This window comes from Sminthopsis crassicaudata, chromosome 4 (assembly GCF_048593235.1).
Source record: "Sminthopsis crassicaudata isolate SCR6 chromosome 4, ASM4859323v1, whole genome shotgun sequence".
NCBI lineage: Eukaryota > Metazoa > Chordata > Mammalia > Dasyuromorphia > Dasyuridae > Sminthopsis > Sminthopsis crassicaudata.
The window spans coordinates 95,441,500-95,457,629 of record NC_133620.1 but is presented as its reverse complement, the minus strand read 5'-3'; the positions used below and the strand labels follow the sequence as shown (position 1 = coordinate 95,457,629).

General features: G+C 32.1%; 1 protein-coding gene across 2 annotated transcripts in view; it reads left to right on the top strand.

The window, feature by feature from the left end:
- The window catches only part of KIF14 (kinesin family member 14), a 58,876-nt gene that overhangs the window by 30,748 nt on the left and 11,998 nt on the right, over positions 1-16,130 (top strand). For both annotated transcript variants that reach the window (XM_074308717.1, XM_074308718.1), the window contains exons 22-28: positions 404-542; positions 1,105-1,205; positions 5,223-5,311; positions 9,808-10,032; positions 10,208-10,386; positions 12,921-13,079; positions 15,100-15,231. In XM_074308717.1, the coding sequence (XP_074164818.1) occupies positions 404-542; positions 1,105-1,205; positions 5,223-5,311; positions 9,808-10,032; positions 10,208-10,386; positions 12,921-13,079; positions 15,100-15,231 (1,024 nt within the window). The remainder of the gene's footprint in view (positions 1-403; positions 543-1,104; positions 1,206-5,222; positions 5,312-9,807; positions 10,033-10,207; positions 10,387-12,920; positions 13,080-15,099; positions 15,232-16,130) is intronic.

Sequence of the window (16,130 nt, the reverse complement as noted above, 5' to 3'; positions counted from 1 at the left end):
GTTGAGTGGATCCTTTAGATGAAATTATGGGTGACTGTAGACAAGAGGTGTATTGATGGTTGGCTTGTATTCTCCAGTGTTGGAGGAATCTTCCAAAATGGCAGGATCATAGATCCATTAGAATATTTAATTATGAATCTAAAATGTTAATTTACATCTTCTCATAGTTAAAATAGGATGTCTTTTGAGATTTTTTTTGAGTCAGCAATTTGTGCAGTATTTTAGACTTTTCTTTACATAATTCATATTTGAGTTTGGTGGTTTTTTGTTTTGTTTTTTTTTTTTGCTATTACATAAATAATTACAGAAGAGTTTTTGTAAGAATTTTTTTATTCTAGTTAAGAAAATGTTCCCTAAAGTATTATGTTTTTAGGGGTGTTTTATTATTATTTTCCCCATTCAGGCATGATATACCAAGCAAAGGAAATACTATTGAGCCTTTTGTTCAGGTTCAAATTCGTAATGTTCAACTGGGAATCTCAACTTTCTGGAGCCTGGAAAAGTTTGAATCTAAGCTTGCAGTAATGAAAGAACTTTATGAGGTATGGAATATTAATAAATTTTTTTTGTTTGGAAAAAAGTTTAATATTAATTAATTTAATTATATTATACTTAGAAAGGGATTAAAACACTTAGTATGATTTTCCTTCTTATAAAACCTTTTATAACTTGTAAGAATGTCAGGGCTACATTTGTAGAATTGGGATTTTGGTTGAGATAGATGGAATTAGGTATAACAAATATTTGTTAAGTGCTTGCTATGTGCCAGGCACTATGCTTTAAACACCAGGAATGCAAATACAAACAATTAAAGCCTTGCCCTGAAGGAACTCATATTCTAATGGGAGAAGATGACATAAAAAGGAGCTGACAAGGGAGATGAGATGGAATAGTGTCATAATGTAGAGATGATCAGAAAGTTATGTGGAGGTCTGATTCATTTGACTGAAGGCAAAAACTTAGTGTCTCAGAGCCAGAATTCAGGATTCCAATGGCAGGAAAATAAAAATGATGACCAAAAGACAGGAAATATGCTATGAAAAAGACTAGAAGAAAAAGTTAAGGGAGAAAAATTAATCAGAATAAATTATTTTTTTTTCTTAGAATAATAGTAGTGTTAAAAGTGAAGATATCTTTTATGATCCAGAAGATGAATGGGAACCTGATTTAGCAAATACAACAGTTTCTTCATTTTCTAGAAGGAGGTAAATACCATATTTTCACCCTACACACAAAGTATTCTTTTGTTTTAAAGGAACTAGGTGGGGTTTTTTGTTGTTGTTTTTTTTGTTGTTTGTTTGTTTTTGTTTTTTAATGTGCCATCTGGTCATATTTCATGAGGCTTATTATAAAACTGATCAAATTATAGTAATCAATTTTAAGTATTAAATTGCTTGCCATTCAGGTTGAAGTAAAATACAAAAATATGGCATTTCATTGCTTTTATGAAGTCATATGGCCCAGCCTAAATCTAGGTTTAGTTATACTAAAGATTAACCATACTTATTATTTTAAGTTCAGTTTCCTCTAAAACTTGGCATCTGTATATTATATTATATTATTAAGTGATAGAGTCTTAAGTACTATCGATTATAATATGAGTACTCTCAAAATCATAAATCTGGGTGATAAAGCCCATCTTAAAATAAGGGGAAAGTTTCCAGATAGATATGTGTTTTTCGGTAACTAAACCATAGGAGAATTTAGAAGCAATGTGAAGGATTTCAAAGAAAAATTATTTCCATCAACTGGGGGCCATTTTATAAATTAGTTCCTTAACTGAGGTGATACAGAAAAGAATCTAATAAGTCCTGGTATAGTTCAAGGTGTCATGTGGAAGAGAGATTAAATTTATTCCTCTGGACCCAAGAGGTTAGAGCTAGTGGGATTTATAGATATGCAGGTTTGGGCTTTGTATGAAAGAAAGCATCTTAACAATTAGAAATGTCTAAAAAACATCCAAGGGTACCTCTGGAGGCAGTGGATCTTAAGGCAGAAGCTGAATGAAAATGTGCCAGATATTCTTAGATTAGATCTTATCTCAGAGAGCCTTTTGAACTCCAAGATTCTGTGAGTACAATCCTCTACCCAGTCAGTTACTTGGCATCAGCTTCAGATTATACCTATGAATTGAGCTAATTGTATTCCAAACAAGTGTAATTGTCAAAAGAATGATCATGAAAGAGAGTTTGGGGACCCTTTATGGTCACTGGAAAATTCACTCTTCAGGGGGGGGGGTTTCTATAAGGGAGAGACTAATGGTCTCTGCTTTTCAAAATAATTTTTTTTTAGCATCATCTGAAATTGTATCTTTGGCGTATCTTTTGGTATTTCTATTACTTTGCAATTTCAACTGTTTTTTTTTCTTTATATTGATTTTTATTTAATTACCCTTATTTCCCATGATCCCACCCAGAGATCAATTTCTTATGAGAATGAACAAAAAGGAAAGGGGGGGGGGAGTAACTTAGCAATTAACCAATATAGTATTCAAGTTTTCAGCCTATCCAAGGTTCTACACCCATAGGCTCCTGTCTCTGTAAAGGAGATGAAGTTCTCTCTCTTATTTGAGGCCAAATTTTGTCCTAATCATACCCCCTTTAGTTTCAATTTTGTTGTTGCTATTCTTTCCATTGATATTGTAGCTATTTTGTGTGTTGTCTATCTGATTCCATTAAAAAATTTTTTTTGTCAGTTCAGTCAACCAATTAACAAGCATTTGTTAAATGCCTGCTATATGCCAGGCATTGTGCTAAGCTTTGGTAATACAAGAAGGAAAAAGAAACACAGTCTCTGACCTTAAGGAGTTTACAATCTAATGAAAGAAAACAACACATAAAAGGAAGCTTAAAAGGGCCCCCTCCTTAACACCTTAATTTTGGGGGCTCATGACTCTACCCTCCAGTCAGAAGGACAGAGGGCACTGATGAGTTGTGAGAACCAAGGCTTATTTGATCCTGCAGGATGATATTTATTATTTCTTAGGGGGCAATAATATTCCATTATATTCATATATCACAATTTGTATATCCATTCCTCTCTTGATAGACATCTGTATTTTTTCCAGTTCTTCATTATGTCAAAAAATGCTCCTACTTTGCATTGAATTAGACTCATAACTTTGACCTTTGGATCAAATGACTAATAGTAGAATCTCTGAGTTAAAGCTAATGGACATTTAAGATTCTTTCCTATCATAGTTCCAAATTGTGTTCTAGAATAGTTGATCTAGTTCACAGCTCTATCACAATGTATTAGTTAGTGTCCCTATATTTTCACAACCCCATTTAATGTTGATTATTCTCTCTTGTCATTTTTGCCAATCTACTATGATGTGATTTGCAATTTTTTTTTACTATTACTGATTTTAGTGCAAATTTTTATATTAATATTTTGTAATTCTTTTGAGAATTTAGCAGTTAGAGTACACTCAATGTTAAAATTAACTCATATTCTGAAGCAGTATATTGGAAGAAGGGGGAAAAGAGTGAGCATTTCTCTTTGCCATTGCTTTGGAATATTCATGCCTCTTTTCCTTTCTCCTTCATTGAGGCAATAGGATCATATTTCATCTCCTATCAAACAAAAAGTCAAAGTCACAAATGGAAGGAGGTTTAGAAATCAAAGAGCTTAATCCAAGTGTTTTACAGATATGGAGACCCAAAGAGATAAACTAACTTGCCCAAATGTAAGGTAGTTAAATCTAAATGTTTCTCTTGTTAATTGAGGTCTAAAAACATGACCTTTTTGGTACTTTCTATATCTCAATCTATTAACCTACATTAGAAGGATTAAGAAAAATAAAATTCTTAGGGGCTAGTTTTGGTATAGAATATAATAAATACTATTACAACTTTAAATCAGAAAAATTTTTTTTGTTCCAAAACTAATTTATTAAAATTATGTTTACACTAAAAATAAAGAAGCTCCAAGTCAAGGTCCTTTCAAATTAGTTTTTTACTCAACTAGAAGATAGAATTTACATTTAATTGTCAACAGTGCATATCAAATTTAGACTCAACTGGACAAAACTGCTTTGTGGCATAACAATAGTATCTCATCTCAGATAGAAGTGCCACTATTAAGAATCTATTAGTATTTTCATTATATGCCAATATTCTTCAAGTTTGCTGGTCACTTATAAACATTGGTACAAAGCTAAAACTTCATAGATAAGGTTTATCATAGATAAAAGCTAAGGCCCCAAATCAATTTTTTTTTTTTTACAAATAAATATGGTACTTTTCAATTATCAAGGTATTTAAAGGGTATTGTACCAAACAAAAATACCCAATTTATAAGTCCTAGGACATAAAATATATTTGATTCTTCTAATAAGACTTTAAGCTTTTTTTCTAATTCATAAACATTAAAATAAGACAGCACTTAAAAGTTACTCCCTTGTGAACTGATTCAACCATTTCTGAGAACAGCTCTCTGTGGTAGCAAAGAATTGGAAATTGAGGGGATGCCCTTCAATTGAGGAATGGCTGAATGACTTGTGGTATATGAGTGCAATGGAATATTGTTGATCTATAAGAAATGATTATCAAGCAGATTTCAGAAAAAAACTTAGGTGAAAAGACTTAAGCCATGTGAGTCAGAAAAGGTTTACATGAACTGATGCTGAGTGAAGAGCGCAAAATCAGGAGAATATTGTATATAGTAATGGCAACATTTTGTGATGATAATAAGAATTTGACAGATCATCTATTATAGAGCCAACATAAATAATTTACAGAATTATTTGATATATTAGCCTATCTACTACTCTCCTTCATTAGTATATATTAGTGGTCCTCATACTTTTTAAATAGGGGGCCAGTTCACTGTCCCTCAGACTGTTGGAGGGCCAGACTATAGTAAAAACAAAACCTCACATCCTGTCTCCGCTCCTCAGCCAATTTGCCATAACCCGATGGGCCGAATAAACATCCTCAGTGGGCCGTATCTGGCCCGCAGGCTGTAGTTTGAGAACCCTGGTATATATGATCTAGAATTAACTGTTGAAATTTTCTCTTCCTCCTCTTTCTCTTCTTTCTCCTTTTCCTTGTCCTCCTCTTCTCTTTTCATCTCTTTCTCCTTCTTTCCCTCCTTTTTCTCCTTCTATAAATGGATATTTGATGAAATAGAATGTCTAGCTTATTTTGGAAAAAGTGATGCTTTATAAGAATATAACATGTAATTTAATTCCTTAACTTCTGGCTTTTTATTTTTGGTAGGAGTAGGAGTTTGATGAAGAATAGGAGAATTTCTGGATGTTTGCAAGATATAAAAGTCCATCCAGTTCAGAATCTAAATTCCACATCAGGTATTTTTTCTACCAAATTTATTAATTTGCATTTCAAATCACTTTAGTAATATAAGTTATGGGAGGGGAAATTTGTAAATGTTATAGATTGTATCAATCTGACTAAATATTTGTGTCAAGATATGATAATTTGACCATGTGTTTCAATAGGAGAAAATTAAGTGCTGTAATGTTTTTAAAATTTATGTATGTGTAATTTAAGCTAATATATAATAATTATAATAATTTATAAGAAAGATTAAAGGACATGAAGTTATCATTATTATAGAGTAATTAAAGACAGAGTCCAGTAAAGGTTAATAGAAAGAAAAAAATGCAGATCTAATCTTATTAAATTCAGGCAAAAACAGATTCTCATATGTTTCTAAAATCCTAAAACACATGATTATTTCTCTCTATAAAGCAATCTGTAAGAGGAGCTAAATTGACAACTTGATTGGCTTATCTCATTTTTGCATTTATTCTTAGATTACCTAAGATAATATTCACTTGCTTACAGTGCAAAACCATGTATAACTATGGTAACACCTAATTTAATTGTCATCAGAAAATTATCATCATTATCAGAAAATAGATATTTCACATAACTGCTTACCATTACAAACTTGAGAACTTTTTTTCAAATTATAACTCTTTTTTTTGATGGAAATTTCTCTAAAAAATATTAACTATTTCCTTACTTATTTACTTAGAAGATACTTAAAATAGATTTCTGAGCTCTTTGATGTGTGTATTTCCTCTACTGGTACAGATCTCTACCCATTCAGGTCTTTTTTAGTTTTCATTTCTCTAGGCTCAGGCTTTTTACTTTTTGAGGATACCTAAGGAAGTGCTTTCTTTCTTTTTCTTTTTAATTCTTTTCTAAATAGCATTTTATTTTCCTCAACAAAAGTAAAGATAGTTTTTAGCATTTATTTTTGTAAATCTTTTGTGTTCCAAATTTTTCTCTCCCCTCCCCCAGAGAGCAAACAATCTGATATAAGTTAAATATGTATAATTATTTTAAACATATTTTCATATTTGTCATGATGTACAAGAAAAATCAGATCAATAAGGAAAAAGTCATGAGAAAAAAGCTAAGAAAACAACAAAAGAAAGGGGAAAATACTGTGCTTCTTTCCACATTCAGTTTCCATAGTTCTCTTTTTGAATGAGTATGACATTTTCCATCCCACATCTATTGGAATTTCTTGAATCACCACCCTGTTGAAACGAGCCAAGTCGATCCCAGTTGATCATTACATAAGCTTGTTATTATTGTGTACAGTGTTCTCTTGGTTCTGCTTACTTCACTCAGCATCAGTTCACGTAAGCCTTTCCAGGCTTCTGAAATTGGCCTACTCATCATTTCCTATAGCACAATAATATTCCATTATATTCATGTGCCATAACTTATTCAGCTATTCCCCAACTGATGGGCCACACTGCAAAAAAGATTGCTACAAACATTTTTGCACAGATGTGTCTTTTGAGGAAGTGTTTCCATCTGTTAACCTTTACTCTGACTGACATTCTTCCTTTCCAATCATAGATTTCCTTGTGATATCTCTGATAATATTTTTTTCACAGAGGCCATTGCTAGAAAGAGGCTTCAGTCTGTTTGCATCTGTTGTCCTTTGGGTCACCTGCAACTTTAATTCCTTATGGGTTTTAGTATTCTCAGATTTGTATTTATATAGAGCTTTTAAGAAAAAGATTTGTTTTGGGAAAAATTGATTTTTTTCACTGAGCAGCAATTAGGATAATTAAAAACACAGCAGCTTCCCAAATGCAACAACCTGCCTTATGTTTCCTCGTGTTTTGTTCCTTTCTGAGCCCTACATAAGTATTCACACATGCATACATATTCACATATACACACAAAAAAACCACGTATATCTTTTGATTCAATGGTTGGGCACCTATCTACATAGCATAATTTGGATAATAAACACTTTTCATCATTTTAGTTTTTCTTGCATAGATGTTGGGCCAATCATTTGAATATTTATGAGTCTTTTTCAGGAGAACCTATAACATTCTGGGCTTTGATGGAATCAGAAAAATATCATCTGAACATAGCAACATCTGTGGAATCTTACTACCTAGAGGGAATATCTCCTCCGAAACTTATATACTTTCTCAGTTATCAGTGGCAAACACCATTCACAAGCATGTACCTCTGTTTTCATCTTTGCTTAATATTTTTAATCAATTATATCTGTGGTTACTTTTGTCAAAAAATTTTGTATGACCTTAATATATGCATGAGGTACTCCATCTTGAAGTAGAGCTTATAAGACTGTTAATGCTTTTTTTAATAAAAAGCCTATAAAAATAATCCTTAAACATTAAGTACAATGGTTTTGTATTCTTTGTACTTTATAGTCAGCTGTAATAATATGAACTGTAGTAGAAAATTATCTATGCATATCTGCTTACTTTTATTGAGGAAAATATTCATGTTTAATCATCATGAGGTTTCTGAGTATTCTATAAGCTTTTGGCCTCCTTAATTTACCAAAGCTATATTATCAAATATTTTTCACTACACTCTCCTGTCCTAATCTTTTGCTTTGATATTCCTCTGTATCAAATTGTGTATTTATTTGGTCTGAAATATCTTCACAGAATTTCTCTGTTTTCTCATCATATGCAACATATGTTGATACATAAACTGCAGTTATCGTGACCACTAACTACATAGTAGTATGGTAAAGTGTCTCATCAAATGAAATATATTGTTACCTTTGGGTATATAATGAAATCAACTCCTTAAGTTTGCTTCTTCAGGGATCCATGAGTGATCCTTCCATTTGGGTACAATTTCCTTTTGTCTCCTAGTTTCATTTATTCTGAAATTATCAATATGATGTGGTTTAAATCTTCTAATAACATGTTATTTTGTTAGTCATTTAGCAAATAGTTCACATTTAGACTAGCTACAGTTAATATTTATAGTTTATCTGAAAACTGTTCCAGTCTTAGCATCAGCCACTGTTTTTTCCACTACCATCACTAGGCAGCAGAAAACAATCAGAACAGAGGGCTGTTTTAAATTTTTCTTTGATTCATGGATTTTTGTAAGTTCCTGGTGATGAACTTTGCCATTCTCAGCTAAGTTAGCATTTATATAATATACTTAGTCTGTTCCTGAGACTGTACTGAAAGCTTGGCAAAAAATGCTAAAATATATATACAGTGGGGAAAAGAACAAACTTTTATTTAGTGCCTACTTTGTTCTAGGCATTGTGCTAAGTATTTTACAAATAATCTAATTTTATCCTCACAACAGCCCTGTCAGGTAAATGCTATTATCTCCATTTTTCAAATGAGAAAACTTAAGTGACTTGTCCAGGGTCTCCCAGGTAGTAAGTATCTGAGGCTGGATTTGAACTCAGGTGTTTCTGACTGACTTTAGGCTCAGAGCTCTTCCTACTGTGTCCCTCAGAGGCTTTGGCCTCTTTAGCTTCTCAAACTTAAGTCATGTTATCAAATGTTTTTTTATTCTCCCTTAACTCACTGCTATAATCTTGTCAGTCTCCCCATTGGGATGAAACATTGAAATAGGACCTTAGGCAGGATAAGGAGTATAATTTATCTCTTCTTTATGACTTGTCATCACAAGGAACATCTGTTATGCTTTGCAATAATACATTTCTGTACTTCTCAGTTTTTCTTTCTTCTCCTTTTACATCAGGCTATCAGATGTCACTTTTACTTTCATTGTGTTGGACTCTTATAGTTCCCTCTCTGCCTCCCTTTCTAATCTGTAACTTCTAGTCCTATGAATTAGAACATTAGATAACTTCAAGTTGTGATTAAGAATTATATGTGAAATAAGGATCAGTAAGACAGATTAGAAGAAAATTTTGTTCAATAATAATTAGTGAAGATGTTACATGGATACTTCTTCAGTGCTGTTTTTATTTTATTTATAGCACTGAGGTTGATAAAAGTCTGACCTCTGAATCAATAGACTGTTGCTATATAGGCTTGGTTATCATTAGTCTGTCCTTGTACCTATAGAAGGCATAAAATAAAGCTGGTTATCTTATAGTCAGCTCTGTTAGTAACTGATTTTATGATTTGTATTTTATTTTTGCCAAGTTTTCTGCTTTCTTTCCTATGTATTAGTTAAGTACCTTCAGTTAGAGAATATTAAGTTATGATGAAGTTTCTGATAAGGGAGGAGATGAAACTATTTTAACTTGGTTAAAATTTGCTGCTCATCTATAAATTTCATTTATTGAGGATTATTATTGCTGTAGAGGAATTTATTCTATTATTACAAATAAATGTGTTTATTACAATTGCTTATTCCACTGTGTAATATTAGTCATTCTAGCTTTGCCTTGTAGAAAAAGAACACAAGGAAATTATATAGTAATGATTTTTGAAAATGTATTGGGTTGGTTCTCTGCTATACTTAGATTGTTCCTTCAAAAGATTTGTTTCAAAGATTGAGTACTGGGTACAACTGCTATCTTTTTATTTGTTATTTTCTATTTATATAGGTTTAATGGAGAAATCAGACAGTATTTGTTCAAATTCAGCAGAATCTTTCTTGCCTGGAATTTGCAAGGAATTGATTGGTTCAGCATTAGATTTCCTAAGTCAAAATGATGATGAGGAAAAGACTATGGAAGACAGCTTAATTACCAGTTTTCTTAAAATTCATTCTTGTATGATTGCCATTTCAAAAGCTTATGAACAACAAGATGAAGAAAGTCAAGATACTTGTGAGTGCCATCTCAACTTTTTAATCATTACTTTCTATATTTTCTGCCTTAATTTGAATTATTGCTTGTTGTTTATGGATTGTTTTTGACCATATTAAAATGTACTTGTGTTGTTCAGAGTAAAGTTTTCTTTTATCAGGAGATTGTTGCTAATTAATGTTTTATTTTATTGTAGTTTTTTCTACTGATCGAGCAACTCAGTTATTTTGTATACAAATGACATCTGCTTTTGAACAGCTTGTTGTTCTAACCAAACATTGGCTTGATGATTTTCCACAATCTACTTCAAGACCTGATGACGACTTAACACAGGAAGTTAAAAAATTGGGAGGATATTTACAATTGTTTTTGCAGGTAAATTCGTCTGAATTCATCCCCTGACATCAAATTGTCTTTGAAATTTTGATTTACAGATAATTTAGTAACTCTCTTCTTGAGGTACCAAAACTATTTGATCTTAAAAAATCTTTAAGGAAAAATGCCAAAATCTTGTTCTAATCAGTGGATTTTCCTCTGTTTTAGTACTTGAAAGTTTTTGCTATTGGAAAAGGCTTTCTTGGAAGTTGTCTTTTATATAAAACTTTTTTAGCTAAATTCTGTACATCAGGGTAATTAACATAATTTGTATATAGATATCTAGTCTCCCTTCAAATGTAGTAAAATATTATGCATTTATTCTTTGTCTATTTAAACTTGTGCTATGAGTATTTAATAATAAGTGGACAAGTTGCCTACCCAACAATTTAATAATTAAATATATTTAATACAAAAATTGCATTATGTACTGTATTATGAGATAACAGTATGAGATAGAGGAAAGAACATGAATTAGAATGAGTGGACCTGTGAAACAGGAAGGAAAAAGTCCAGGAGAGAAGCTGAACAAAACCAAGTTCTAACTATACTGGCTACTTAGGCACAGAGCAGCTTCTTTGCAACCTCCCAGTTGAAAAGCTTCCCAAAAAAGCATTACAGTACTCCAAAATACAAAATTGTTTCAGTTACTACATTATGCAAGGTACAGTTTTTATATTTTAGGTTGCTTACAGTGTTAGCGTATATTTTACAGTTTATATTTCATATTCTGCCAGTTTTCTATAAAATAAGTCATGGCTAGGATTCTAAAATAGCATTCTAAAATAAAGAGTTTTCCTTAAACCCTTGGAAAGTATTTGCTGATGAAATCAGTGACAAATATGAAGAACTTTTCTGGTTGTTAAGATGCCCTGATAAATCTCAATAGAGCACATACTACATATGTGTGTATATACATATATATATTTGTATATATAAATATCCAAGTATTAATACTTAAGGAAGCTGTAATTTTACTAATATGTATGAAGAGAGCCATCTTGACACAGTATGTATAGCCCTGCTTTCAGCTCCCCACTCTGACCCATAGTGGCTATGACACCTTGGACAAGCCCCTTCATAGTGGCAACTCGATAATGTTGTAATTTGCAAAGCAGGTCTGCATGGGGTTTGGACAGTTGTCTATAGTAAAGAAATGGGGTCTGAAACAAATTTTTTTCTTCTAATGTGGGTGTTAGCTTCATTTACACAGGTTACAATTTTATAAAATGGACAAACAATTACAATGGTTGAAGATTTTAGAGCTCTTGTGCCAATCTGGTGATGAACCTCTCTGAACTCAATTAGATCTGTCCTCAAATAGTAATGGTATAGTTAGTCACTAGACCTTACTTGATGAACCCTAACCAGTATGATAGGACTTACAGAGCTTCTTTTTCACTGGTGTTTCTTTTAAAAATGTAGCTTCAGGGCAGCTAGTTGTTTTAGTAGATAGAGCACCAGCCATGAAGATACTTAACATTTCCTGCTTGTAGGACCCTGGGCAAGTCACTTAACCCCAATTGCCTCAGCAAAAATTAATAAAATAAAAATATAGCTTCAAGAACTCAACCTTAGCTTCATTTTATGATGAGCTTAGAGTTGGCTTAGAAGGAAGATGTGTACATATAGGTATTTGATAATATAGGTGTCCATAAATGTTTTCTCAGTTTTAATATGCTATCCTTGAAATCAAATTCTAGGAATCTGGTTTATCTTTGTTTTATTTTTTTTATAGAGCTATAATAGGGCGCTTTCAGTGAGGAATGTCTTACACCAATGAATATTAACAATTGTTTTGCAAATCATTGTTTTGGAGAATTGTCTGGGATCTTGATAGGTGAAAAGAATATAACAATAAATGTTTACTATGTGTGAAACACTTTACAAGTATTATCTCATTGATAATAACTAAGACAAATGATTAGGTTTATTAAGTAACTTCCTAGTCACAGAGTCAGTATATGGCAAAAGTAAGACTTAAACCCAGATCTTTCTGACTCCAAAGCCAGTCGTTTGCTACTTCACATTGTCTTTCATATGTTTATTATTAAAAAAATAAAAATAGAGAAATAGGATAAGTTGTTTTTTTTTTTTTTAAGGATAAAATTGAAATCATAAAATTCTATACATTTTTGTAGTTATTTAAATCTGAAAGTTGTTCAAAATTCCGTGAACTATAGGGACAATTAGGTGCTCAATGACTAGAATACTGGGCCTAGAGTCAGGAAGGCCTGAGTTCAAATCTAGCCTCAGACCCTAGCGGTGTGATACTGGATAAGTCACTTAAATCAAAAACCTATCTGCCTCAGTTTCATCATCTGTAAAAATGAGCAGCAGAAGGAAATGCCATACTACTCCAGCATCTTTGCCAAGAAAACCCCAAATGAGGTCATAAAATCAAATGTGACTGAACAACAACAAATGGTCATTGTACTATTGTCTGTTAAATTACTTTTCTCAGATTTTCTTGTCACTGCTTTCTTATTTCTAACCTTCCCAATCTAACATGCTGGCCAATTTTAATGTTTCAGGGCTGCTGTTCAGATATTTCCTCAATGGTGACTGAGATTCAAAAGAAAATTATCCACACTGTGCTACAAGCATTAAGATATGTCGGACAGATAGCAGTTCTTAAAGGAGCCAAATTTCATCTTTCAGAAAACAATAGGGATAAAGTGGTGAATCTTCAGGTAAAGTGGATTATATATATTTTTAAAAACATAAGGGTGAAGGGATGTAAGAGGGTTTCTATTGTAATGAGTTTTTGTTAGTCTATGACAAGTTTTTAGTTTTCTAGAAAAGATCTGTTACACATATGTAAAATGTATGGGATTGCCTGTCATCAAAGGGAGAGAGTAGAGGGAGGGAGGGGATAATTTGGAAAAATGAATACAAGGGATAATATTATTAAAAAAATTACTCATGCATATATACTGTGAAAAAATTATAAATAAAATTTAAAAAAAAGAAAAAAAAAGAAAAGATCTGTTGCGAGCTGTCGTCTCTAGAAGCTGCTGGATCGCTCTCTGGGAAGAGATCTGCTGTGTCTACTCAAATCTCTCAGACAGATTCTTCTTCCTGTAACGAACCGTTGTCTCCAGGCAGTTGCTGTTAACTCTTGTCCAAAGAAGTGACTTCCCTTCCTGCAGAGAGCCCCGTCAAGCCTGATGCAATTCAGAGTCTTCTTCTTTCTCTGAGAGTCCTCTCTTTTATTCTCCCAGAGAATGGGCGTGGGATAATGCAAGGGCTTCTGGGAAGAACCACCCCAGCCAATGAGCTTGCCCCCTCTATCAAGTCAACCTGAGTTCTCACCTTGTAATTGTCCAGAAAACCTGAATTCTCACCTTGTCACTGTCCAGACAACCTCAGTTCTCACTTAGTAATCCTAACAAAGATCTGTTACATAAATTTCAAAAGTTTATATATAAGCTTTGAAGTATTTTAAAATCTTTATGTGTATTTTGCTCTAAATTTAGTTGATTCACTAAATGATTTTTAAAAAGTCATGTTATCTTGTTGTACATGTGTAACCTCCATCAGATTGCTTTCTGTTTTAAGGAAAGAGGAGGGTAAGGCAGGGAGAGAGAAAAAATTTGGAACTCTGAATCTTACAAAAATTAATTTTGAAAACTATCTTTACATGCAATTGGGAAAATAAAATACTATTGACATTTTAGAAAAGTATTTTATCTTTCTATCTTGGTAGCCTTAATGATCTGTTATCAGGAATATAATCAAAACTAGCCAATTAATGAAAAATCATTTACAGTATTGAGATATCACCATTGTATAGTATTTATTTACTTTGATTATTCATTTCATTCAAAATATAGCATTATTTTAGAAGATTAAAACCTTGTCAATATGTAAATTCAAAACTATGAAACTCTAAACTATTTTGAATAATCCTAAAATTTTTAAATAATCTGTAAAACTGTGGTTTGTTTTTTATTTTGGGGTTTTAATATGATTTTGCCTTTTTTTTTTTTTCTTAAGGCATTCATATATTGTTGCCTTTTTGAGGACAGCTAAGAGATTGATAATAAATAGGGCCCCTATTTCTATTTCATCATAAAGATTATTCATTTGTTTTAAAGAAGATATTCTTTCTATTTTAATGAAAATCATTAGTCATTAGTAAAAAATAGTCTGTGTCATAATGGACTTTGGAGTCAAAAAAAAACATTCTCTGATTCATGTGTGATTGTAGGCAAGTCACTTAACCTCTTAGGACAACAGGCAAAATTCCCTTTCAACTCTTAAGTTTCTGATGGGTTGTTGATCAGCATTGGTGGGAGGACTGTTCACATTTAGATTTCCTCATAGCAATTGAATCACAGGTTCTTTCCCCTTTCCCTTGTCAAAAAAGAGACTGAATTTGAATTTCTACAAATTTATCTGAATTGATAAAGGCTATCTGTGAGGAATGCAGATTTAATGGGTTTTTTGGTACTGAGGTTTGTCATCAGAACATAAAACTGAAGTAACAAATAATTATTTTTTTCTTACTAGAAGAACAAATTAAACCCCAAATCAAAGATTTACTAATTATAAATAATATAGAACATTGATCATTTGTTATTCTTTAGCCTAATAGTCATTATCTACCTAATGATTACAAAATATATTATGGTCCTAAAGGTATGTGTAAATTCCAGTAAAACTATTCCATAATAATTTGTTTAATATAAAACAATATTTGATTTTTAGGAGGAGTTCATAAATGCTATTTGTGATGGAGTAAGATTTGGTCTGAATATTCTTTTGGATTGTGGACTAGAAAAAATAGGGCAGCTTCTGCATAAACTTGAACTTTTCAAACTACAATGCTCACAAAATAAGGTAAGATGAAAGAAAATTTTTTACTGATTATATAATTGTAATAAAAGCCCAATAGAGTGAGTATCCTATAGAGAGAGTTCTTGATTTATGTAAATTTACATTAGAAAAATTTACTCCATGACAGGCTGCAGACTGGCAAGGGCTGTGATGATGGGGGCAACAGCAGTACCAATGAAACTATGCAATGTCCTCCACTCCAGGCACTGAAGCCCTTCTGGCTACTTATCTAGAGCCGCCAAAGAGGGTAGATCCAAAGGGGAGGGATATAGGTAGTCTGCATTATGGTCCAGATTCCCTTAGTTTAAGTAACAACTGGCTGTAAATGCAAATTTGATAGTTGACTTTCAGAATAATATCAGTCCTTTAGAAATATAGATAGTTGAACTATTTTCTTGCATAAGAGATTGATTACTTATAGAATCTCTACTTTTTTTTACATATATGACTTTAAAGATCAATATTACTATCACAGTAGCATTTTGTGGTACAGCTTTAGTTGTAGCACTCTCTCCTCCTTTCAATGATCATTCTGCTGAATTTTGTTATGCTTTTTCTTAGTAATGTGGAAATAATTCCTGAAATTGAAATGTAGCAGTGCCACCTAGTGCCCATTTTGTGGTTGCTCTTTTTGAAGGTTATCCTAGCAATAAATTATGGACTGATAGTTCAGGTAGTAGCAGAATTAGGAAAATCTGGGTTAGATCTGGTGATGACAAATTTCAATGCAGTGTCCTAATGCTTTTATTTTTCTTGTAATAAATGAATCTATTTAAAAGCATTCCTTTTCAGAATTATTAAAATTCATGGTATTCAAATACCTACTATATTGTTAATTCTTTACTTGACATATTATGGGAAGGCATGCATTTGTGACAAGTTTTTATGAATTCTTTATTATA